The sequence below is a fragment of the Euphorbia lathyris genome, chromosome 5 (genome assembly GCF_963576675.1).
Source record: "Euphorbia lathyris chromosome 5, ddEupLath1.1, whole genome shotgun sequence".
NCBI lineage: Eukaryota > Viridiplantae > Streptophyta > Magnoliopsida > Malpighiales > Euphorbiaceae > Euphorbia > Euphorbia lathyris.
In genome coordinates this window covers 33,459,972-33,484,246 of record NC_088914.1, presented here as the reverse complement: position 1 = coordinate 33,484,246, position 24,275 = coordinate 33,459,972, and the positions used below count along the sequence as shown (strand labels likewise).

The following is a 24,275-nucleotide window of genomic DNA, read 5'->3' as shown; positions in this document are numbered from 1 at the left end:
TTTCTAACATCCTACATATTCTAGCATAATTCTTATTCTGTCAATTCCAAAACCAATTTCAAATAACGATTATCTATTTTTTTTTATAAACCTTAAGTCGTTTTCAAACTACATTTAAATAAGCTTTTGTTGAAAAACGTTCCCTGTGGGATTGATATCTTTTTATTACTACAAGCGAAACCGTGCACTTGCGGAAATCGCTCAACATGGCTCGAGCCCCGGCAGGCGGCCCGAGAATTGAGAAATTTTTTTTTAGCAATGGTGTCTGGTAATATTTTGGAGAGAATTATATTGACTCTATGTAGTACTATTTCAATGTTTAAAGGTAGATAAGATGGTTAAAGATGCTTATTTTTATTTGAGAGGTCTTATGTTCGACTCCCTTCGACCTTTTTTTTTTTAAAAAGTTTTTATTTATTTTTATAGTTCAATGCTAGTTTCTAAAAAAATGATAACATTTTTATAGTTTTAATGCGTTGGAGGCTAAAAATGATAAAATTTACCGCCAACTGCACAGTTAATTTCGATTTTTTTTTACGTTTTGATTTTTTTTTACTGATATGTTTGAGCCCCGAGTCACCCGGGGTCCTGGTTCCGCCACTGTGTATATGAACAACTAGAGTATTCTAAGAGAATTTTTGTATATGTATATGAACTTTTGTGAAAAGGATTATTTGACTAATAAATTCTTTACCTTTATGTATATTTAAAAAAAAGAATGTATAAATTTAGCTATATGGTTATTAAGAGAGAGCGATTAACATCCATTCACACACAAAATAATACAATCTTAAGTTTAACATTTATCACTTGATACAATTTCAAGTTTAATTGATGAAAATGAGGTTTTTTTTATGTGTAATTTCATAATTTGATCTCACACCAACCTTCATTTTTTTGGTCATTTAATATGGTTTGGAATTGCACATTTTATGTCAATGAAAAAAAATCCATTTTTTATCAACTAGACTTGAAATTGCACCAACTTGTAAATGTTATATTTGAGAATGTATTGTTTTCTGCATAGAAGCTAAATTCACTGTACACTGTAAAAGTCATAATGCTAAATTTATATCAGAAGGCTTGAAAGATAAATAATTATTTTTAATCTTTTTACATAACTAGGTTAAAAATACGAAATATTTATCAATATATACCACCAAAAAAGAAATATTTAATTTTAATGTTTTTATAATTACAAAATCCACCAATTTATTTTAACACTATGAAGAAGAAAAAAATTTGAAGGTAACAAAGTAAATGAGAAAAGTGAAAAATGAAAAGACGAAAAAATTAATAGATTCCTGCGTGCATATATAATTGTTTTGGACCCTTATTAATATGGACGTTAAGACCGATTTAACCTTAAAAAGGGATCAATTAAAGAAATTATTGTTAATCTAGTAATAGTTGTGAAATAATTTTTTGAATGGACTGTTTTAACTTTGTGGTTTAAAATATTGTCTTTTGCACCATTACGATGAAGTTATTTTTAACTACAAAATTAAAAACAACGCATTTAATAGAATTATTTCTCAATTATTACTAACTTGAGAATAATTTTTATAAATAACCCTCTCTTTGGGGTTTAACCCCGCTAAGACGTTCCTCATTATTTTGTAGTTACATATTATCCATGTTTTACTATCCATATAGAAACAAAATTAATATTTTTCTTAACAAAACAAAATTGATTTGTAATTTCAAATATTGAAGCAAGCATCAATATAAGGTATATGTTAATACACAAATATTTGTGTTTCACCATTTTTTTTAAGATAATTATTTTTATTCTTTACTTTATATTTTGGGAAAATTATAAAACTGGGTTAAATGGGAGGTCCATTTACATATTTAACCCATTTACTAATCCTACTACATATCTAGACTGATTTTGTGTGACTTTCCCATAATACCCCTAACCTTCCCACTTCCACCACTCGCGAATCGCCGCTCCCCCTATCTCATTGGTTATGCGAAAAGTTAGCTCCTGCATTAATGATTTCAAGACTTTTGATCTTCCTTTTTTCCTTTAAATTGCACGAAATCTGCACCATTTAGTCAAAATCACAATGAATTTCTCTTTTTCCTCTCTTCATCTCTTGATTCTGCAACTTCCCAACCCTAGAAAACGAAGCCATGGTTTTTCATCTTCCTGTTCGTTACTTGGTTTCTTTCTTCTTGTTACCATCAAAGAAATGATTTTCTATGTTATTTCCTTTGTTCTTCCCATGTTATCATATTGTTATTGTCGCTTTTGGGGGTGAAAGGGACGAAAAATGTAAGTATCTGTTTTTTTTCTGCATTTTTTTCATGAATTCACTTCGCAATCGATGGTTTCGCTAAGCTTTGCGAAGAGAACGAGCCTGGAAAGTGACGATCTACTTTGTTAATCGTTGATTTCGCGAAGATATGCGAAGAGAAAGTGTCTGAAACGTATGGATCTACCTCGCGAATCGATTAGTTCGCGAAGTCTGCGAATAGATCCTCACGTTTCAGACCTCGCAGACTTCACGAAAGCATCGATATGCGACGTAGATAGTCACGTTTCTGACCTCGCAGACTTCGCGAAAGCATCGATATGCGAAGTAAAACCCTGCACATTTACATTCGCATGCTTCGCTAATCTTCATTTCGCGAAGCCAAAATCGTCTTTTTCCCTGCCTAACACGATTAATTTTTTCTGTAGATGGTTGAATACGTAATATCCCTTTCTGGAAGGCGGCGTACTGGGCTGCAGGGGAGATGATTTTCCTTCCTGTATAGGGATGAACTTCCCCAAGACTGACACATTCACTCCTAAAGTGGTTGGTTAGGAGAGGTTTTGTCAACCTTGAGGTGCACCATGGGACACGTCCATCCCATGATGCCAATCTTCAAAGTGGACCTAACTTAATCTGGTACCAATCTTGAATCAGATGAGTAATCTTGGTGTGCACCGTGGGACACGTCCATCCCAAAAGGTCTGGGGTGCCCACCAAAATTACTCATCCGTTTCAAGATTGGTACCAGATTAGTTAAGTTCACTTTGAAATGATTCGTTAGGAGAGTTCATTGGGGCAATCTTGTTGTAAATTTTGATAATGTTATGATTTGAATTTTGTTATTGTGGCAATTTTGTTGTAAATTTTGATAATGTTATGATTTGAATGTTGTTATTGTGGTAATCTTCTTGTAAATTTTGATAATGTTATGATTTTAATGTTAGAATCCGTTGTTGTTTGCCATTTTTTATTATATACCACTTCGCGAATTAGCTTCAAGTCATATCCAGCATTCGCATATGCGAACTAAATTCATCAAGCAAAACAAACTTCAGCTTCGCAGGCTTCGCATATGCGAACTAAATTCATTAAGTAAATACAAACATCAGCTTCGCAGGCTTCGCAGGCTTCGCATATGGTCGAATATGCGAAGTCAGACGGGATAGAGTGAGCCGCGCGTAAATATTGAGGGTATTATGAGAAAGTCACACAAAATCAGTCTAGATATGTAATAGGATTAGTAAATGAGTTAAATATGTAAATGGGCCTCCCATTTGACCTAGTTTTGTAATTTTCCCTTATATCATTAAAACATTATTAAACATTAAAGTCTTTTTTTTAAACTTGCGGTTCCAAATTAAACATAACCAAATTCAAATTATAAAATTTATTCAAACCTTCATTGATTCTTATATGAACGTTTCAACTTATCACTGAACCAAATTCCAATTATGCAATTCATCCGAACCTTCATGAATTCTTCTATAGGCGTTTCAAAGCATTAATGTTTTTTTAATTAGAGTTTGGAATTAGAAGACCAAATTCAAATTATACAATTCAGTAAAACCTTATATTGAGTTATTAATCTTTTAAACAATTTGTAGAAAAAAATAAAATTTATTTGACTATGATTTTATTGAATTTTGCAATTTAAATCTGTATATAAAATATAGGGAAAAAAGGCAAAAGTGTAGTGTGAAATCAAAAGAATGAAGTAAGACTATATAAGTGAGTAGTAACAGTAGGTAACAAAGAGAGAGAGAGAGTATCAGCACCAGCAGAATCTTAGCTGTATGCTTCTTTCTATGTTTGTTCCTCCTCCTCCTTTCTCCATTCTTTTCCTGCTCTAAAGTTTTGATTTTTACTTTGATTTATTCCCAAATCTCCTTCTTCTCTCTAACAAACAACAATGCCCGCCTCATCCTTCTTCTTTTTCTTCCTCTTCTTCCTCTTATCTTCCTCCGCCTCTCACAATCGTCGGATTCTTCATCAGCCTTTTGTTCCTTTAGACGCCATTCCTCCTTCTGCTCCACCTTCTCCTTCCCCTCCTTCCCCTTCTACTCCTCCTAAAATCCCCTTTTCCAATTCCATTTCTCCTCCTAATCAGTCTCCTTTTTTCCCTTCTTTTCCCTCTTCTCCCCCTCCTCCTCCTTCTCCTGCTTCTTTTGCTTCTTTTCCTGCTAATATTTCCTCTCTCATTCTTCCTCAGTCCCCTGCCTCCAAACCCAAATCTCAGAAACTTCTCGCTGCTGCTATTTCTGCTGTTGTTTCTGCTATTGCTGTCTTGGCTTTTCTTGTCTTTTACTATGGCCGCCGCCGTCGTCTCGCCCGTGACCCTGGATTCTCCGAGGATAAGACTTATAGATCAGATAATAGTAACAGGTTATGTGCGGCAAATGTGGATGGGAGAAATGCTTCTACTCATAGTCAAAAGCTAAGAACGAGAACTACTTCTTCTAGCTCTGAGTTTCTCTATCTGGGTACTGTGGTTAATTCTTGCAGCTTAGACGACACTTCTAATCATCACGAGAATACCATTGTTGGGTCGGATCCTAGGAAATTGGATTCGCCGGAGCTTCTCCCTCTCCCACCACTTAACAGGCAGAGTTCTAGGCTGAATTTTGGAAATGGGGACATGGGGTCTACTGCAGAGGATGAAGAGGAATTTTACTCGCCGAGAGGGTCTTTGGGAGGTAAAGAGAGTTCGAGTGAAACGGGATCCGGCTCTAGAAGAACATTTGGGGCAGTAGGTGTTGAGGATTTTGATGCAGCAAGCAGCACCTCCAGCTCTTGCTCGACTTCTACTTCAGGCTCTCCTGATCGCTCTCAATCGCTCAGTATTTCCCCGCCGGGAAGTTCGAGTCCACGACCGAAGTCGCCGGAATCTAATGTTGTTCAGGCTACTCCTCCATTTTCATCTCCACCACTAATGCCTCTCCGTAACGAGAGAAAATCTCCATCGCCGTCTTTGTCCGCCTCATCTCCAGATGAATCGCCGAGAATATTGTTTAATTTGGAGCGAAATGTGCAGTCTTCATCACAATCTTCAGCTTCTTCATCGCCCGAAATGAGTTCGAAGAAAAGCGCAGGTTCATCCCCGCTAATATTGAATGAGTTGGATCGAAATGTGCGATCTCCATCGCTGTCACCAGCAAAGATATTCAAAATTTCGGATCAAAATATGCATTCCCCATCACTATCATCTGTTTCTACATCGCCTGACAGAAGTTTCACGAAATCGCCGATTGCTTCTCCTAGAATATCAAATGCTTTATTGGTTCGAGATGTTAGTTCACCATATCTGTGTTCTGCTTCTACATCACCAGATAGAATTCCGGAGAAGATTCCATCTCCAATGATATCAATTGATTTGGATCGAAATGCTCGGTCTCCATTGTCATGTTCGTCTTCGAGTTCACCAGGAATTGTTTTCGACAAGAATCCACTTGTATATCCTGTAATTTCTCATGTTTCTGATCAGAGTAAGAGTTCTTCTTCAGTTTCTTCAGCATCTTCATCCCCAAGTAGAGTTTTTGAAAGGAAGCCAGATTCAATGCCAATAACGACTGGGTTTGGTCTAAATGCTAGAATTAGCAGTGTTTTACAGCAGGCTAATTCAGTTACCCCACCACCACCACCACCACCACCGCCACCTCCTCAGCAACTTCAAAGAAACTCCCGGCCAACACAACCAGTCCCACAACGAAAACAATGGGACCTTCGAGGTGCATCAACACCGAGAGATCAGTCCATATCCAAGCCTCCAGTGCTTATGCCGCCTTCTAGGCCTTTTGTACTGAAGGAAGCACCTCTTGTATCTCCAATCGATTTGCCACCAAGTTCTAAAGCAATCGATGACGTTGACGAGATTCTAAAGCCAAAGTTGAAGCCCTTACATTGGGATAAAGTTAGAGCAAGCTCTGATCGTGAAATGGTTTGGGATCAGCTGAGGTCAAGCTCCTTTAAGTAAGATACTGAATCATCTATATTAGTGTTACCTATGTATTGCAATGCCTTTATTTTATTGGTTGCATCTATATGTCCTGTTCACAATTTTAGTATTGGTTAACTTGCAGATTGAATGAGGAGATGATGGAAAGTTTGTTTGTTGTAAACACTCCTAATTCAAAGCCAAACCAGACAAAACCATGTTCAATTATTCCATCACGAAACCAAGAGAACAGGGTACTTGATCCCAAGAAGGCACAAAATATAGCAATTTTGCTTAGGGCACTTCATGTGACAATTGAGGAAGTATGCGAAGCCCTTTTAGAAGGTAATTATTTGTTTGCTTTTGATCTTTTAGATGGCAATGTATCTGGTCCCAACATATTTTGATGCTATTTGGTTCATTTAATGTGTTGGATCTTGAAATGTATCATATTAGGCGTGCTTGAATACAACCTGTTTCTCCTTTTTGGGCTTATCTTATTAATCTGCAGCAACTTATGGTTGCCTAATCACATATTAACAGTATAGGGTAGTTTTTTTTTTTTAATTGACTGAATGTTATGCTTTTATAAGAGTCTGAGAGTTACATATTTATTTTTTAAAAGACTTGAACCTTTGATCTCCCATACAGCCAGTGAGCTGATGGCTCCGTATAGAGTAACTTTAATACCGAACACATTAGTCTTAAATAATTCTCTTCCATGTTGATATCTATTTTAATTGCTGTACTTCATTTCAATAGTGTCCAACTTTGATGCCATAAATTGCTGTCATTACTGCACTAGAGGTATACCAATGATTGGTTGAATGGCACAGTTGAAACATCTCCTGAATAAAAGAAACTTCAGCAGATGTTTATTTCTATTTGAATTTGTAATCATTTTGATGCACCTACATTTCACATGGTAGTCCTTTGCTCCAAGTTTACTTGTGACTCATAGACCTGCACTGAAAAAAGTTTTCACATAAATGCAGGCAATGCTGAGACACTTGGAACTGAACTTCTAGAAAATTTGTTGAAAATGGCTCCTAGCAAAGAAGAAGAGCGTAAATTAAAGGAATATAAAGATGATGCGCCAACAAAACTTGGTCATCCTGAGAAATTCCTCAAGGCTGTACTTGATGTGCCTTTTGCCTTTAAGAGAGTTGATGCGATGCTTTACATTACTAATTTTGAGTCTGAGGTTGAGTACCTCAAAAGGTCGTACGACACTCTCGAGGTAAAGTCTTTTCTCTTGCTCCATGCTTTCTTGTGCTAACGAGTTGATGGTCTTTGAACTTGAAGCTTCCACAAACTTAATTTAATATACAGTAACCATTTTGTTCCTTCTAAAATGCTTTAAGCAACTTCGGTTAGCGCTTAATAATGTTATTGTTGGAATAATTTCTTAATCATTGCTTATCAAAAATACAAATAACCATATATCCAGCACGTGCATGTTAAATATTACTTCAATTTGGTATTTCAACTAGTACATCCATGGATGAGAGTGTGGAGAGGGGAAGGAAATCCCATCTTTACTATATGTTATGCTGCTTCATAATGTTTGTGGATCTTATTTACTTGTCCCTCAACATTTTTCACTCACTTCACCCTTTACAGGCTGCCTGTGAGGAACTCAGAAGTAGTAGGATGTTTATGAAACTTCTAGAAGCAGTCCTTAAAACAGGGAATCGTATGAATGTGGGGACTAATCGTGGTGATGCTCAAGCATTCAAGCTCGACACGCTTCTCAAGCTTGTTGATGTCAAGGGTACAGATGGAAAGACCACGCTTTTGCACTTTGTTGTCCAGGAAATTATAAGAACTGAAGGCGCACGCCTTACAGGTTCCAACCACGCCCAAAATTCAAGTGACGATATCAAGTGCAGGAAACTTGGTCTGGAAGTTGTTTCTGGTCTGAGTTCAGAGCTGGCAAATGTGAAGAAAGCAGCTGCAATGGACTCTGATGTGCTTAGCAATGATGTATCCAAACTTTCCAAAGGCATTGAGAATATAAATGAGGTAGTCCGATTAATTGAATCAATAGGGTTGGATGATACCAGCCATAAGTTTTCAGATGCAATGAAAAGGTTCATGAGAACGGCCGAGGAGGATATCATAAGGATTCAAGCCCATGAAAGTGTCGCTTTGTCTCTGGTAAAGGAAATCACAGAGTACTTCCATGGGAATTCATCAAAGGAAGAAGCTCACCCTTTCAGAATATTCATGGTGGTAAGGGATTTTCTCGGTGTCCTCAATCGAGTCTGCAAAGAAGTTGGAATGATAAATGAGCGAACCATAGTTAGTTCTGCACATAAATTTCCAGTTCCAATAAATCCGACACTGCCACCGGGTCTCTTCGCACCTAGCACAAGGAAGCAGTACAGTTCATCAGATGATGAGAAAGCACCTCCTTAGTATTTGTGGAAGCAGGTTGACTTTTTGCCAAGAAATTGCCTCAGGTTGGTTAGGACAGGCTGGGATTTGAATAGGCTTGCCTTCATGCCTGATTCTTGTAATTTATTCTCTTTTCCAAATTTTGTATAAAGTTTTCAGATTGCCTTTTCTCCTTATAGATAGTATACTAGGTCTTTAGAAGGAAATAAGACTGAATATTATTGAGCCTGTCAAAAAACATTGATTATAGCTATTAATTATTATAGAAGAATTAATTTAGTAATTTTCATTCTATATCCAGAAATTCTGTTTTTCTTTATCAAAAAAAAAAAAAAAAAAAGAAATTCTGTTTTTCCATTGTAGTAACTTACATTAAACAACTGATAATTTTGGAATTAGTTTAACTTACATTTCCCCTGACTGAGAAACATAACCCCATGACAAGATTATCTCATACAACTTTGATACTAAATCTATATTTATTTAAATAGAAAGGTTGGGTGTCTTCTATGGCAATCTTGCATAGTAAAACACGTATTGTTAGTTTTGTATGCGTTTATTAGAGCGCAAGGTCTCTGCATCCATGCGTTCCAGGACTCGATGAGCTTCCTCCTCTGTTGCTGGAACCACATTGCGAATCCTTAATCCATTCGCGGCTTTTGCCTCAGGACGTACAGTAAACGTGAAGTAAAATGTATTTGAAACCTGTTTTAAACACAACATACACAGACATCAAAAAGATAGTTAGGGAATACACAAGACAAGAACGAACTTCTGGAAAGTCGATGGCTCAAGGTTTACCTCACTTAATCTAAGCTCGGGCCTAGTAACATGAGCAACAACTTCAATGTTAATTAGAGGTTGTTCTGGGTTTTCAAGTTCTGTGTAAAGAACACATGACTTCAAACGCAGGAAGTCTCCAACATCAACTGGTCTTAAGAAATCAACATGATCAACTTCTAAAAAGTAGGGAACCAATCCAGCAAATGCATAGGTAGTTGAAAAAGCCAATTCGAATGCCCGATGCATTAAAAACCCTCCGAATATTCGACCATGAATGTTTCTTTGCTGTGGCTGGCAAATCAAAGAGTTTTCAAGCCGTGTATCCCTCATAAGAATGCTATTTCTGTCAGCCAATGCTGGCATGTCACAGAAAATCCGCCCCTCGGCCAACAATGCTTGCAGTCTATTGAACTCACCATTCTCACACCCCCTTCTCTCTTGCACTCCTTTTTTTTTCCTTAGATTACTCCTAGCTTCAGCTTCTTCATAACGTAACTTCTCTTGTTCAGTTTCAGGTGATAGCCGGTTGACTGGAGCAGCTTTCCCAGTCTTTGAGTCACGGGCCACAAATATGAAATTTGCTGTCAGAACTACTGAGCTAGAAGCATCAGGGCCCTCTGCAAAACATTCATTAAATTTTTACACTTGATAAACGTAAACTCAGATGACATGAGAAAACAACAAATTTGTCAAAACTCAAAAGTGACTGCAATTTTAGGAAGAAAGAAATTAAGGCTTCAATATGATCCACAAAATCCATAATTATAAAGTTCAACCTTTTTCATTTCTAAAAAGTCCTCTAAACTGAGAAATTTCAATCTTGAATGAAGTAGAAATGAGCTAAATCCATGGAACAGCACTAGCAGATGTTTTGAGAATGACAATAATATCTAATTAACCTGTTAGCTTTTGGTTCATTGTAGCGGCAGCTTCAGAACAAAATACTTGGGAGTTCATGGATGAATGTTAAAAATTACAGATTTTTTTGGGGATTAAGCATCAGGATGGATATTTCCACTGCACCCAAATGCTTAATGTCTCTCCTAAACATTCAAAATGACATTTCTGCTACCTCAACTGGCTTAAACTGTCATGGTTAACCCCTTAATTCTGATGTGGTGGTACTGGCACCGCACACTCTACACGCCAGTGGCGTTTAAACAAGTTGACATGGCGGAAATGTTTTAAGCAGGTTGTGGTGGGGAAAAAGATCATTTTGAGGAAGTTGAGATGGCTAAAAGGTTATTTTAAACAAGTTAAGGTGGCAAAAATGTGGTTGAATCAATATGTCAGTTCTCATGGAATGAATATGTAAGAGGTATTTCAGCAGCATTACAATTCCTTTCGGGTTTTCCCCATCCGGTTAAATTCAATTTCGAACCACAAACCATCCTCAATCGCTTAAAACTCTCCCAACAACTGTTTCTATCATTCAGAATACTCAAACTGAGACATTTCTTAACTACTCAAGCCAAGAACTTGTTGGTGCAAAATTACAATTTTGATAACATAATACAACTAGAAAGCTTGACCCCATTAGATGAGAGACAAGCTTTGCCATATTTCCAAACTAAATGCAAATTGAAATACCTTGAATGAATTGAATGACTTCAAGTTGAATTTCAATTGATGACCTCCCAACCCATATAACAGAACCAACTATTTTGAGATCATTGTCAACAGAGATTGGCTTCTTCAAAACAATCTTGTCTACGGAAGCAGTAACCAGCAAGAGTGGCCTTGTTGTGCAATCATCATCCGAACAATGCTAAATATACAACACAAATTCCATCAATAATAGCCAAAACCATTAAGAACAAAAACATTACAAAATGAAAATTCATGACACACAATTCAAATAATCAGATTTAGAATTGCTTAATTGACAAAGGGGAAAAGGAAGGTACCTTGACTGAAATGGTGCCAGCTAAAGCATCAAGATCTTCAAGCAATTTTCCGATTCTGACCTCATTACAGGGATCCCTGTACTGCTCTCTAAGTATATAGTCAGAAGAGAAATTGTAGAGGATGCTTGTGCGACTCTGATTTGGGGTTTTGGTGAGTAATTCACTCTGAGGAGGGGCATCTTTAGGTGGGTCAAGGAGTCTTTCAAAAATCTGGGACCTTGCTTCCCAGAGAGCATTGGTCACCGGAGAATGGTACATTCCCGGCCATAAAGCAATGGGCTTTCGAGTTTCGGTGGCCGGAGAGGAAGAATTGTTGTCGAAGGGAGTGGCAAAAGTGGAAACTACAGGGATAGTATTGGGGGAGGAGGATTTGTATTCCATAATTCTAGGGATTCTCTGGTAATCTGGAAATGGTGGATTTTGATCAGAGAAGGTAGAGATTCCTAGAGGACTTTTTCAGTCTTGGGATTGCACAATCCCAAAAACAGGGTGGAATGGTACAGGTAAGAGAAGTTAATAGCAGTTACACTTTTCAGGTAGGTCGGCAGACCGGACCTCGCAAGTATTTTACTATTCATCACTAACAAAATAACGAAACTTTAAGCAAGAATCCGTTGTAGTCTAGTCGGTTAGGATATTCGGCTCTCACCCGAAAGACCCGGGTTCGATTTCCGGCAACGGAATATTTTTATTTTGGCGGGTGTACATCATACATGTAGAATTTCCGTATTCAATTTGTTTTTGTCATGTGTAAATGTAGAATTTCAAAATCCAATGTGTTTTTGTCAAAACATCACATTTCCTTTCTATTGCATTAAACTTTATTTTCTCTTTTGTATTTTGACGTTGTTGTTGTGAATTTCAGTATACCCCACTTATAAATGTAATTTAAATTCATATTTAGTATTATTAGTTGAGTAGGCAAATACATTCTGAATTTGTAAAAAGAGTTACCAAATTTGATTTTTTTTGAAACAAAATTTGTTTTTTATTAAATACATTTGTAAGAAGAGGTAAAAAAAATAGAATGATTTTTTTAATCCAAGAATAACTTTATTAAGAAGCATCGAATATTGGAAAGAAACGGAGAGGACCTTCCCACACTCTACGGACAGAACTCGAAACTACAGACGGAGCTACACTATGGACTGCAGAATTTGTTGAACGTTTGACAAAAGAAATTGAGACATTATCTAATGCTTGCAATATTGAAATACAATTAGAAATTACATCACATAAGTATGAAAACTTAATCGAAGAATTGTTGATTGCTTGGACGACTGAAATGCCGTTCGATCGAACCTCCATGTTTTTGAAATTACGAAGCTTCAACCATGACAGGGCCTCACGGATCGCAATAGCCTCAAATTATCGGTTCATACAGCCCATCCATTGGACCATAGGAGGTGAACAAGCAGGTTCCGCCTGAGTCCCTGATCAAGAAGCCGAAAAAACTGTATCCTTCTTCCGCGAAGATCTCAACGTCTATATTACATGCCAGCGCTCCTTTAGTGGATCTTCGCCATCGGGTATCCACACTAGTTATTACGTTCTTTCTCCTTCCAGCGGTACATTGTACTGCCATCCAACCTTCTCGCTCTGATTTTGCAAGCTCCACAATTCGACTCGGTGTATCCGACATGCCTCACCATATAGCTTGATTCTGATTTCCCCACAATGCCCATAAAATGCAAGCGACTTCCCCCAATGCCGCACCATCCATTACTGAAAGAGACGAAGTGACCCATTCTGTTATCACCATAGAATTCTTCCCCAAGTCGTTACAACCACTCCGCATGATAGGAAGGCATGCATTTCATCTTCTCCCGGCTTTTTACAAATCAGACAGAATTTTGCCAAAGAGATGTGTCGCCATTCCAAGTTTGCCATCATGGGTAAACATCGCGAAATTAGTCTCCAAATAAAGCTTTTAATTTTTGGCGCCACCAGTAAGTTCCATATCCCCCTGCCATTTTATTGATGGCTAGGCAACAGTGGCTGTGAACTCCGCCATTGACAGTCTCTATCCACTGCGTATCGAGTAATTCCCATTCCTTTCCATCCGCCACAACCAACCGTCCTCATTGGACAAATCCCTTCGTGGTATAGATTGAATAAGCTATTGGTCTCTTGGAGAAAAAATAGTGGAGAAAACCTCTGTATTCCAGCGTCCCTCACCGGTTAATAACGAGTTAACACTACCATCACCTATTGTTAAATCCAGGATACTATCAGGGAAAGGTTGCTCAGAATTTGTTAACCACAAGTCACTCCAAATATTCGTGCTCAACCTGTTACCTACCTTCTTTCGAAGTTCTCGTACTAGTAAATCCCGCCCCTGCAAGATGATGCGCCATGTGAATGACGAATTATGGCATGTAGTAGCCGCAATGAACTGAGAGTTAGGGAAATACCTTGCTTGAGTATACGAGCCACCAACGAGGTTGGTTGTTTGAGTAGTCTCCATCCTTGTTTTGCAAGGAGCGCAATATTAAATCTTCGAAGGTCTCGAAAGCCCATGCCACCCTGCGTCTTAGCTGTACAAAGATGCTTCCAATTTATCTAGAAAATTCCCATACCATTACTACTCAGATTCTTCCACAAAACCGACTGAGCATACTCGTAACCTTGACACAGAACTGTTTCGGCAGGAAAAAAACACTCATAATAAAAGTGGGGATAGGTTGAAGTACCGCTTTTATGAGAATCTCCTTCCTCGCTCGTGATAAAAACTTATCTTTCCAATTTGTGATCCGATGTCTGATTCTATCTTTGAGCTACCCAAACATGTGCATTTAGCTTCTTCGGACCTTAATTGATGCCCCCAGATATAGCCCGTGATTACTTGCCTCCATCACGCCCAAGACCCCTATCACTTATTACCGAGCTGATGAGCATGTATTTTTTTATTAAACATAACTGCTGATTTCTAAAAATTAACCTGCTGACCCGATGCTACCTCATATGAGCGTAGACACGCTTGAACAGTCATTGCTCTAAAAGGTCCGGCCTAAAGAATAGCATACAGTCATCAGCGAAAAACAGATGAGATACCTTTGGTGCTGTTCGTGTAATCTGACAGTCGTGTATTCGTCCTACTCGCTCCTGAGCAAGAAAAAGAGTAGAGAGGCCTTCAACACAGATTATAAAAAGAAAAGGAAACAATGGGTCTCGTTGTCTTAGTCCCCGAGACGGTATGATATGCCTGATTTCCTTCATGCCTTGGGTAATTATGTACTTTACCGAGACCACTCCCATCATCAACCATTCAACCCACCTGGCTGGAAAACCTTGAGCCTGAATCATTGCATGCAAGAAGCCCCATTCAACCATGTCATACGCTTTACTCATATCAAGCTTAAATGCAGCCAAACCATATTTACCCTATCCAAGTCCCTTGGGTTTGTGAATCGCCTCATATGCCACAATGATATTGTCAGTTATTAACCCTCCCGGGAGAAAAGCACTTTGGCTTTGAAAAATTATAGATGGCAGTACCCTCTTCAGCCTATGAGCCAACATTTTTGAAATAATTTTGAACAGTACATTACATAATGAAATTGGGCAGAGATCAATGACTACCTCAACATCTTTCTTCTTCGGGATCAATATGATACTCGTATATTTCAAGTTAGGTGGAATGCGAGAGGTATTAAAGATACAGAGGCAAGACGATGTCATATTAGGGCCCACAATACTCCAAAAGTGTTGGTAAAATCATTCACCTCCTCCTCATCAAAAGGAACCATTAACATTAAGCAGTTTGCCTCAGACACTCTAGCCGTTACGTATGCGATAATATCATCCGCTTGACATCATGAGCTCATGAAAATGTCTGAGAAATAATTAGATAATAAATCCTCCAGTCCGTGATCCTATTCCTACCATTCTCCTCTAGAATTATGTAGGGCTCGATATGTATCATTATGATGCCGAGATCAATCTTACGTGTGAAAGTATTTAGAATTACAATCGCCATCTCGAAGCCAAAACAGCTTCGCCCTTTGACTCCAAAACTCTGATTGTTGGCGGACGGTGCTGCTATATTTGTTAGACAATGCACTATACAAATTCATACTATACGGATCTATCTTTCCCCGAAGCCCTTCTAGCTCAGCATGAATTCCAACCAGGGACCTGCTGAAATTACCAGCCAACAAGTTGCTCCAATTCCTAAGCATAGAACAACAATGAGTAATTTTACCCGAGATACTGTCTGAACCTGAAGGAAAATAGGCAAACGTTTGGCAGCGGAAATATAAATTTTTTAACCTTTTTCCATTAACCCAAGATCCGTTAATCGTTATTTCATATAAAGAGGGATAGAAGGAAATACCTTTTGATGTTCTATCTACTGTTGCAATCGAAGTGCCCACAACTCTTACTTCGAGTTCCCGAGCACAAGACAAAAACACAATCCAAAATCAAGTTAGATATCAACCGTATAAAACAATCAAGAATAGATTGTCTCTAATAAATCAACACAAGATCAAGGAATAAAAGAAAGAGATAAAAATCAATTGAACGGAAGGAAGCGGTGGATAATCTCGTCCTCAATACTGTGAGTCAAAATTCTCTCTCCCGGGTTTGTGTATGTATATCTCGAAAATTACATGTAGGGGGTATTTATATTCTCTTGTATCTAAACCCTAGTTAGATAGAATTAGGTTACTGAATAAGAATTTAATTCGGAATATAATTCTTATTTATTATTTACAATTATATCTTAAATATAAAGATAATAATAATAACCTTATAGGATAATAATAGGAGCAATTTAATCTCATTAAACTTCCTAACTTGTTTATCCTTTAATTAATTTAATTCACAATTATAATCTAATTAGAATTGTTTAAAAATCAAATTAATTATTTATGTATTTTACTACATAAAATCGCCCCCCTCATTTACTGGGCCTTAGTGGACTCAGTTGGGCTTCCATCAATTAATTAACATCTGTTTCTCTTTTGGGCTCCAAGTCTTATGTGTGACCCATTAGGTTCTTATTGCTTCTAGCCGTATGCAACTATTAAATTAATTTTCTCAGAATTATATTTAATCTTTGCATAACGGAATGAGTGCGCGAAATGTGATTAGCAAATCCGAAACATTCCCCCAGAGCTATAAGAAGACAAGTTGATTCTGTCGTTGACCTTTCCGTATTAGTTACAGTATAATTCGATCCTTTATCAACTACATCCTTGAACTGAATCTTATGACTATGGATAATGTCAAGTCACATATAGCGAGACGTTCATTTTACTTGTACAGGCCGAGTCAACTCCAATAAGATAGGTTAAGTGAAATCTGTATTTCAAGTCTTAAGCTATCACCTTGCAAGGATTTAGAGTCAAGTCTTCCACAAGCGATCCTTAGACGTATCTCCCATTTATCGGGAGTAACAAATGCTCAATCCAATGTATAATTATCCTGCAATTACTTCCTGTGATACCCAACGTCTGCCGCTCACATCCCAGAGTCATCTCTGTTATGGATCGTGTTACAACAGGATCAAAGCATCATATTCCATAATCCAGAATCACCAATTAACATTCCTTTGAGTCTGAGGATTACTTATACCTATTAATACCAATGAGATGAACAGGTGACAAGGATGAATCTACCCATCCTGTTATCTCAAGTCGGGTCCCCAATCCTAACGAACTCCCTTTCATTGGATCCATGCAACTGTCCAGATTATCTATATATATGAAGCTTGTGAGATCAGCTCTCTGTCTTGATAGAAGACATTGTTACATGCAAGTCTCAACAGTGATATGTCAATCCTAAACATATTACTTGACTTGGGGTGGTTTTAAGTTTATTAGTTTATCATAAAGTTTCGTCTCACTTCATGCTTGTATGAACACTTTACAATCACTTTAAACAAACTTAGGGATTTCCTTTTATTAGACTTATTTAGTTCTTTAAAAGGGGTTGCCTTTATATAGTTATGAAACCATATCTTATTAAAACAAATGACATAAAGAACACTTCATTCATATTTAGTTTATATCCTAGAACAATTGTCTATAGAACACTAAACCCCAACATACTCCCACTTGGACTAAAGCGAATTGTTTCTACAACTTATCCCAGTAGAAGTTAGATGACGATCATGTACTTTCTGGGTTAAGGGCTTTGTCAACGGATCTGCAACGTTGTCCTCAGTAGGTACTCTTTCTATTCTCACATCTCCTCTTACCACAATCTCTCTTACAATGTGGTATCGCTTTAGGTAATGCTTGGATGCATTGTGAGACCGTGGTTCCTTTGCTTGCGCAATGGCTCCATTGTTATCACAGTACAGTGTAATGGGATTTACAGTGTCAGGCACCACACCAAGTTCAGTAATGAACTTCTTAATCCAAACTGATTCCTTGGATGCTTGTGCAGCAGCGATGTACTCTGACTCGGTCGTAGAGAAAGCTACGCTTCCCTGCTTGGAACTCTTCCAACTGACCGCGCCCCCATTCAAGATAAACAGGTATCCTGATTGGGATCTAAAATCGTTCTCATCTGTGAGATGACTGGCGTCTGAAAATCCTTCTGTTTTCAGATCCCCTTCTCCGTACACTAGGAACATGTCTTTAGTCCTTCTCAAGTACTTAAGAATGTTCTTGACGGCACTCCAGTGCTCGTCTCCCGGATTACCTTGATAACGACTCGTTATACTTAACGCAAACGCTACGTCAGGTCTAGTGCAAAGCATAGCATACATAATCGAACCGATTGCACTGGCGTACGAGATTACAACCATGCGCTTCTTATCATCTTTGGTTTTAGGACATTAATGATTGCTTAACTTTACTCCATGTACCATGGGTAAGTTACCTCGTTTCGATTCAAGCATGCTAAACCGCTTTAGCACCTTTTCAATGTATGTAGCCTGTGAAAGACCAAGCAGTCTTCTTGATCTATCTCTGTAGATCTTTATACCAAGTATATAAGCTGCTTCACCAAGGTCTTTCATGGATAAGTTACCTGATAACCATACTTTTACCGACTGTAGTAGAGCTATGTCATTTCCCATTAATAATATATCGTCCACATATAATATTAGAAATGCTACTGAGCTCCCACTTGCTTTCTTGTAAATGCAAGCTTCATCACAATTCTGTTCGAAACCAAATTGTTTTATGGTTTCGTCAAAACGCTTGTTCCAGCTTCTTGATGCTTGCTTGAGTCCATAAATGGATCTCTAAAGTTTGCAAACCTTGTTTGCATCATTTGATATGAAACCTTCAGGTTGCATCATATATACATCCTCAAGCAGGTTTCCATTTAGGAAAGCTGTTTTCACATCCATTTGCCAAATCTCGTAATCGTAGTGAGCGGCAATAGCGAGCATTATTCTGATTGATTTGGACATAGCCACAGGAGAGAAAGTTTCGTCATAATCAATACCTTGTTTCGGACGATATCCTTTCGCAACTAACCTAGCTTTGTAGGTGCTAACCTTTCCATCCATGTCAGTCTTCTTTTTGAAGATCCACCTGCACCCAATGGGTTTTATCCCTTCGTGTGGATCAACCAAAGTCCAAACTTGGTTGGTGTACATGGAATCCATTTCAGAACCCATGGCCTCGAGCCATGCTTTAGAATCTGGACTAGTAAGAGCCTCTTCGTAGTTTTCGGGTTTGTCGTCTAACACGGGAACCTCATCATCATCTCCTACTAGAAAACCATATCTAATTGGGAGTTCACGAACTCTTTGTGATCTACGAATGGGTGGCACTTGAGTCTCATCTAATGGGACTGTTTCGGGTTCCTCAACCGCCTCTGTTGTTTCAGTCGGTGTTTCTTGTTCTTGAACTTCATCAAGTTCAATCATGCTTCCCTTTTCTGTTTCTTCGAGAAACTCTTTCTCCAAGAAGGTTGCGTGCTTGGATACTATTACTTTCTGATCATCTGGATGATAGAAGTAATACCCCACAGTTTCCTTAGGGTATCCAATGAAGAAACACTTATCAGATTTAGAATCTAGGTTGTCTGACGCTATGCGTTTGACAAATGCTGAACAACCCCATACTCTCATGAATGAGAATGTGGGTTTCCTATCAACGAACAATTCATATGGTGTGGAACTAGCGGTTTTAGTTGGTACTCGATTTAGGGTGAAGAGGGCAGTTTCTAAGGCATAGCCCCAGAATGTCTTTGGAAGTAATGCTATGCTCATAATAGATCGTACCATATCTAGTAAGGTATGGTTCCTCCTTTTGGATACACCATTGTGTTGTGGTGTATAGGGAGGTGTCCATTGTGAGCATAACCCACATTCAGTTAGATAATTCAGAAAATCATCTGAAAGATATTCGCCACCTCGATCGGATCGAAGTATCTTTATTTTCGTTCCTAATTGATTTTCCACTTCATTCTTGAAGCATTTGAATTTCTCAAAAGCTTCGGACTTGTGCTTCATTAAGTAAACATAACCATATCTGGAATGGTTGTCTATGAAGCTTATGAAGTATCCGAATCCTCCTCTCGCTTGGACTGATATAGGACCGCATACATCTGAATGTATTAATCCTAGAGTGTCTGATTCACGCTCACCTTTATTGCTAAAGGGTGTCTTTGTCATTTTACCTTTTAAACATGCTTCACATGTTTCCAATGATTCAGAATCAATTGAATCTATAAGCCCATCTTGGTGTAGCTTAAGCATGCGTCTTTTGTTTATATGGCCTAAACGACAATGCCACAAGTAAGTCGAATTATCTAGCTTATGTCTTTTGGTATCAATTGCAAATACAGAAATTTTGTCATCTAGCACATAAATCCCATTTTGTGATATTCCTGAAAAATAGAAAATCCCATCTCTATAAAACTCGCAATGTTTGTCTTTTATTGAAATATGAAAACCGTCGTCAACAAGACGGCTAATAGAAATAATGTTTCTGGACATTTCTGGAACATACAAACAGTTCCCTAATTCTATTACAAGCCCAGAGGGCAAACTTAAAGCATAATCTCCAACAACGAGGGCGACAACTCTTGCTCCATTTCCTACTCGCAAGTTTATGCTTCCTTTCTTCAATTCCTTAGTCCGATTTAGTTCCTGCATATTTGTACAAATATGAGATCCGCATCCGGTATCAAGTACCCAAGATTCAGACTGTGAAATTGTATTTATTTCAATATAAAACATACCAGATGTTGAAGCACCATCTTTTCCCTTCTTAAGGGAGGCTAGGTACTCCTTGCAGTTCCTTCTCCAATGCCCGTCTTTACCACAGAAGTGGCACTCTCCTTTGGGCTTCTTCACTTCCTTTCCCTTAGCTCTAGTGGGCATGGCCCTCTTGCCTTTCTTGGGATGTTTAGGATTGGGAAAATTCCCCTTCCTCTTCTTTGATCCCTCTATGACAAGAGCCGGTATTGCCTTGTCTTTCTTCATATTGGGCTCAACTGACTTGAGCATATTTGCAAGCTCTTCAAGAGAGGTTTGCAAGTCATTCATCTGGTAGTTCATGATAAACTGTGAATAACTCTCTAGGAGGGATTGAAGAATTAAGTCTATGCTTAGTTCGTTATCCATCACGAATCCAATACTAGAAAGTTTGGTAATATAGCCAATCATTTTGACACAATGTGTCATCACAGATGTGCCCTCTTGCATCCTGCAACGATATAGCAATTTTGATATCTCATAGCGTTCGCACCTGATCTGTTTCCCAAACAATTCCTTTAGGTGCATGATGATGGAATAGGCATCCATTTCCTCATGTTGCCTTTGCAGTTCCGGTGTCATCGATGCAAGTATGATGCATCCCGCATGATCGTCATCAGCTTTGTGCTTCTGGTACGCATCAATCTCTTCGATGGGAGCATCATCAGCTGGGATAGGGGGTATCGTTGTATCAAGTACATACCCTATCTTATCGAACTTCAAAATGATTTTGAGGTTACGAAACCAGTCGGTGAAGTTTGAACCGTTCAACTTGTTATCGGTAAGTATATTTTGCAGATTGGTTTTAGTCATGATTTTAGGAGTGTTTTAATTTAAACCTGAGAGTGAGAAAGAGTAAACGTACGTTATTCATTTGCTTTAAAATACATCAATATAAAATTATAGGTCTTTTAATTCATTTTAGATTGCTCCCACTATTTTGCCAAATTAATAGCCCTCCATATTAATTCGAAGAATTTCACAAATCCTTTAGTGAGCTAGGATCCTAACTCCTGAGATTTTACCTTGAGTTTGCTCAACAAGCTAGTCTCATTTGTTAGGTAGATTCATGTAATCATTCACATCTTTGATGTGATTCCTAGGTTATTGGGTTAATAAGCACATTAGTAACTAATATGCTATTCATATTAATCCCAACCATATTGCCCATTAGTTTATGATAACATGAGTTTGCTCATCCAATTATCATAATCTGATTTAAGTATTACCCCATATTCATGAAAAGATGATTTTTAATAATTCATGTGTTACCATAAGACCCCGAGCTTGAGTTTGCTCAATAACCCAAAGGCCTCCAGTACTGCCGGCTGAATTATAATATTAGGGAGGGGCAACCGATTTTAATAACTTGCTTATTTACTTAACTTTTAATTAGTGAGGGATTTTTATTTTAAGTCTCATAATCTAACTTAGTCTTGATTTGCTTTAGCATACATCAGACACATACATTGGTGTTATGGACATATCATCTAAATTATTCCGTCGAGCCAGAGACGGAATAAAAGGCCAAACCTAGGGAAATACTAACTATTACATATTTCTCTTTAGGTCCTCCGTCTTCTCCATGGCGCCTTGAAATTACATATTAATTTCTATACTACTAAAGAAAACTTCAATTAACTTGAAGGGAATTAGATGAGAGGAGAAATTATAATAGATAGTAGAAAGGCAGGACTCGCATACCCTATTTCAAAAATACCAAAAGACTTAAAAAGAGGGTCCAAATATGTCCATAACTCCAAACATGCATAGACTCAATTAAATAAATTTAATTGGTTGATTACATAAAATACTTTATGTAATATTTAGGTTAATCACATTAACTCATCAATTAACTTTCATCCAATTTTAATTCTAATAGTTTCGTATCTTCTATATTAACCTTTTAGATTAATACAACTATACAAAACTTTATTTATGCATGTCCCAATTATTTTGATTTCAATTCATTTAATACTTTTGATTTACAAATAGGTAAAACAAACTTTTAAATAAATTCATTCATTCGATAATCAAAACAGAAAACTATTAATTTCTGAAACACACACACATATATATATATATATATATAACTATATTTAAAACTATTTGAAAATACGTGGGTTTCGGGACGGGCCTGAGGACGCGACTGCTGCCGTTTGGCAGCAGCCCTACTGCGCCTGGCCCCGCCGCTCCGCGGTTGCTGCCGCGAGGCAGCAACCGCAGGACAGGCCGGGTTGCGCCGTGAGGCGCGACTCGAGCTGCTGTCCATTTTTTTATAATTATATATATATATATCAGTTTTAAAACGGTTTTAAAACGATTTTCAGAAAATAAGAAAACCTATTATAGATTTTCCGTTTTATCTTTAGAATCAATAAAATTAACTTTTATCAATCTAACTATAAAACTAATAGATTTTGTTATAATGATTATCAACCAAAATAATTAGGAACATATGCATAAACTATTTTAATTAACAATTAATTAAAACTTTTTTATCTTTAGAACTAATTAATCAAAATAGTTTTGTTAATTAACCTAACTATAAATATTTATTCAATCCGATTGAAAAACTTCTAAATTTTCATATATGAAATAACGGATTTAACGCAGGCTCGGATACCACTGAAGGAAAATAGGCAAACGTTTGGCTGCGGAAATATAAAAATTTTAACCTTTTTCCATTAACCCAAGATCCGTTAATCGTTATTTCATATAAAGAGGGATAGAAGGAAATACCTTTTGATGTTCTATCTACTGTTGCAATCGAAGTGCCCACAACTCTTACTTCGAGTTCCCGAGCACAAGACAAAAACATAATCCAAAATCAAGTTAGATATCAACCGTATAAAACAATCAAGAATAGATTGTCTCTAATAAATCAACACAAGATCAAGGAATAAGAGAAAGAGATGAAAATCAATTGAGCGGAAGGAAGCGGTGGATAATCTCGTCCTCAATACTGTGGGTCGAAATTCTCTCTCTCGGGTTGTGTATGTATATCTCGAAAATTTCATGTAGGGGGGTATTTATATTCTCTTGCATCTAAACCCTAGTTAGATAGAATTAGGTTACTAAATAAGAATTTAATTCGGAATATAATTCTTATTTATTATTTACAATTATATCTTAAATATAAAGATAATAATAATAACCTTATAGGATAATAATAGGAACAATTTAATCTCATTAAACTTCCTAACTTGTTTATCCTTTAATTAATTTAATTCACAATTATAATCTAATTAGAATTGTTTAAAAATCAAATTAATTATTTATGTATTTTACTACATAAAATCGCCCCCCTCATTTACTGGGCCTTAGTGGACTCAGTTGGGCTTCCATCAATTAATTAACATCTGTTTCTCTTTTGGGCTCCAAGTCTTATGTGTGACCCATTAGGTTCTTATTGCTTCTAGCCGTATGCAACTATTAAATTAATTTTCTCAGAATTATATTTAATCTTTGCATAACGAAATGAGTGCGCAAAATGTGATTAGCAAATCCGAAACATTCCCCCAGAGCTATAAGAAGACAGGTTGATTCTGTCGTTGACCTTTCCGTATTAGTTACAGTATAATTCGATCCTTTATCAACTACATCCTTGAACTGAATCTTATGACTATGGATAATGTCAAGTCACATATAGCGAGACGTTCGTTTTACTTGTACAGGCCGAGTCAACTCCAATTAGATAGGTTAAGTGAAATCTGTATTTCAAGTCTTAAGCTATCACCTTGCAAGGATTTAAAGTCAAGTCTTCCACAAGCGATCCTTGGACGTATCTCCCATTTATCGGGAGTGACAAATGCTCAATC

The 24,275-nt window shown here is 37.4% G+C and overlaps 2 protein-coding genes and 1 non-coding gene across 3 annotated transcripts; 2 read left to right on the top strand and 1 right to left on the bottom strand.

Moving 5' to 3' along the window:
- The first annotated feature begins 4,031 nt into the window (after window positions 1–4,031).
- On the top strand, window positions 4,032–8,884 carry LOC136231372 (formin-like protein 1). The gene is made up of 4 exons (XM_066020727.1): window positions 4,032–6,230; window positions 6,341–6,540; window positions 7,191–7,435; window positions 7,819–8,884. Exons 1-4 carry the CDS (start codon window positions 4,174–4,176, stop codon window positions 8,614–8,616), a joined length of 3,300 nt encoding a protein of 1,099 aa, XP_065876799.1. The 5' UTR covers window positions 4,032–4,173; the 3' UTR covers window positions 8,617–8,884.
- Window positions 8,885–8,927: 43 nt separating this feature from the next.
- LOC136231373 (acyl-coenzyme A thioesterase 2, chloroplastic) lies at window positions 8,928–11,953 on the bottom strand. The gene is made up of 4 exons (XM_066020728.1): window positions 11,286–11,953; window positions 10,969–11,146; window positions 9,397–9,995; window positions 8,928–9,300 (listed from the first exon to the last, which is right to left on the bottom strand). The coding sequence occupies exons 1-4, from the start codon at window positions 11,664–11,666 to the stop codon at window positions 9,136–9,138; spliced, it is 1,323 nt and encodes a 440-aa protein (XP_065876800.1). The 5' UTR covers window positions 11,667–11,953; the 3' UTR covers window positions 8,928–9,135.
- On the top strand, window positions 11,896–11,968 carry TRNAE-CUC (transfer RNA glutamic acid (anticodon CUC)). The gene has a single exon. It is a non-coding gene; the product is annotated as a tRNA-Glu (tRNA).
- Window positions 11,969–24,275: the final 12,307 nt, after the last annotated feature.

Excerpts from the sequence above, each read along its gene's own strand:
- LOC136231372 (XM_066020727.1), top strand. The coding sequence starts at position 4,174 with ATGCCCGCCTCATCCTTCTTCTTTTTCTTCCTCTTCTTCCTCTTATCT. Across the intron at positions 6,231-6,340 it reads CTGAGGTCAAGCTCCTTTAA|ATTGAATGAGGAGATGATGG; the intron begins GTAAGATACTGA and ends GTTAACTTGCAG. Across the intron at positions 6,541-7,190 it reads ATGCGAAGCCCTTTTAGAAG|GCAATGCTGAGACACTTGGA; the intron begins GTAATTATTTGT and ends ACATAAATGCAG.
- LOC136231373 (XM_066020728.1), bottom strand. The coding sequence starts at position 11,666 with ATGGAATACAAATCCTCCTCCCCCAATACTATCCCTGTAGTTTCCACT. Across the intron at positions 11,147-11,285 it reads CTGGCACCATTTCAGTCAAG|CATTGTTCGGATGATGATTG; the intron begins GTACCTTCCTTT and ends TTGTATATTTAG. Across the intron at positions 9,301-9,396 it reads CCGAGCTTAGATTAAGTGAG|GTTTCAAATACATTTTACTT; the intron begins GTAAACCTTGAG and ends TGTTTAAAACAG.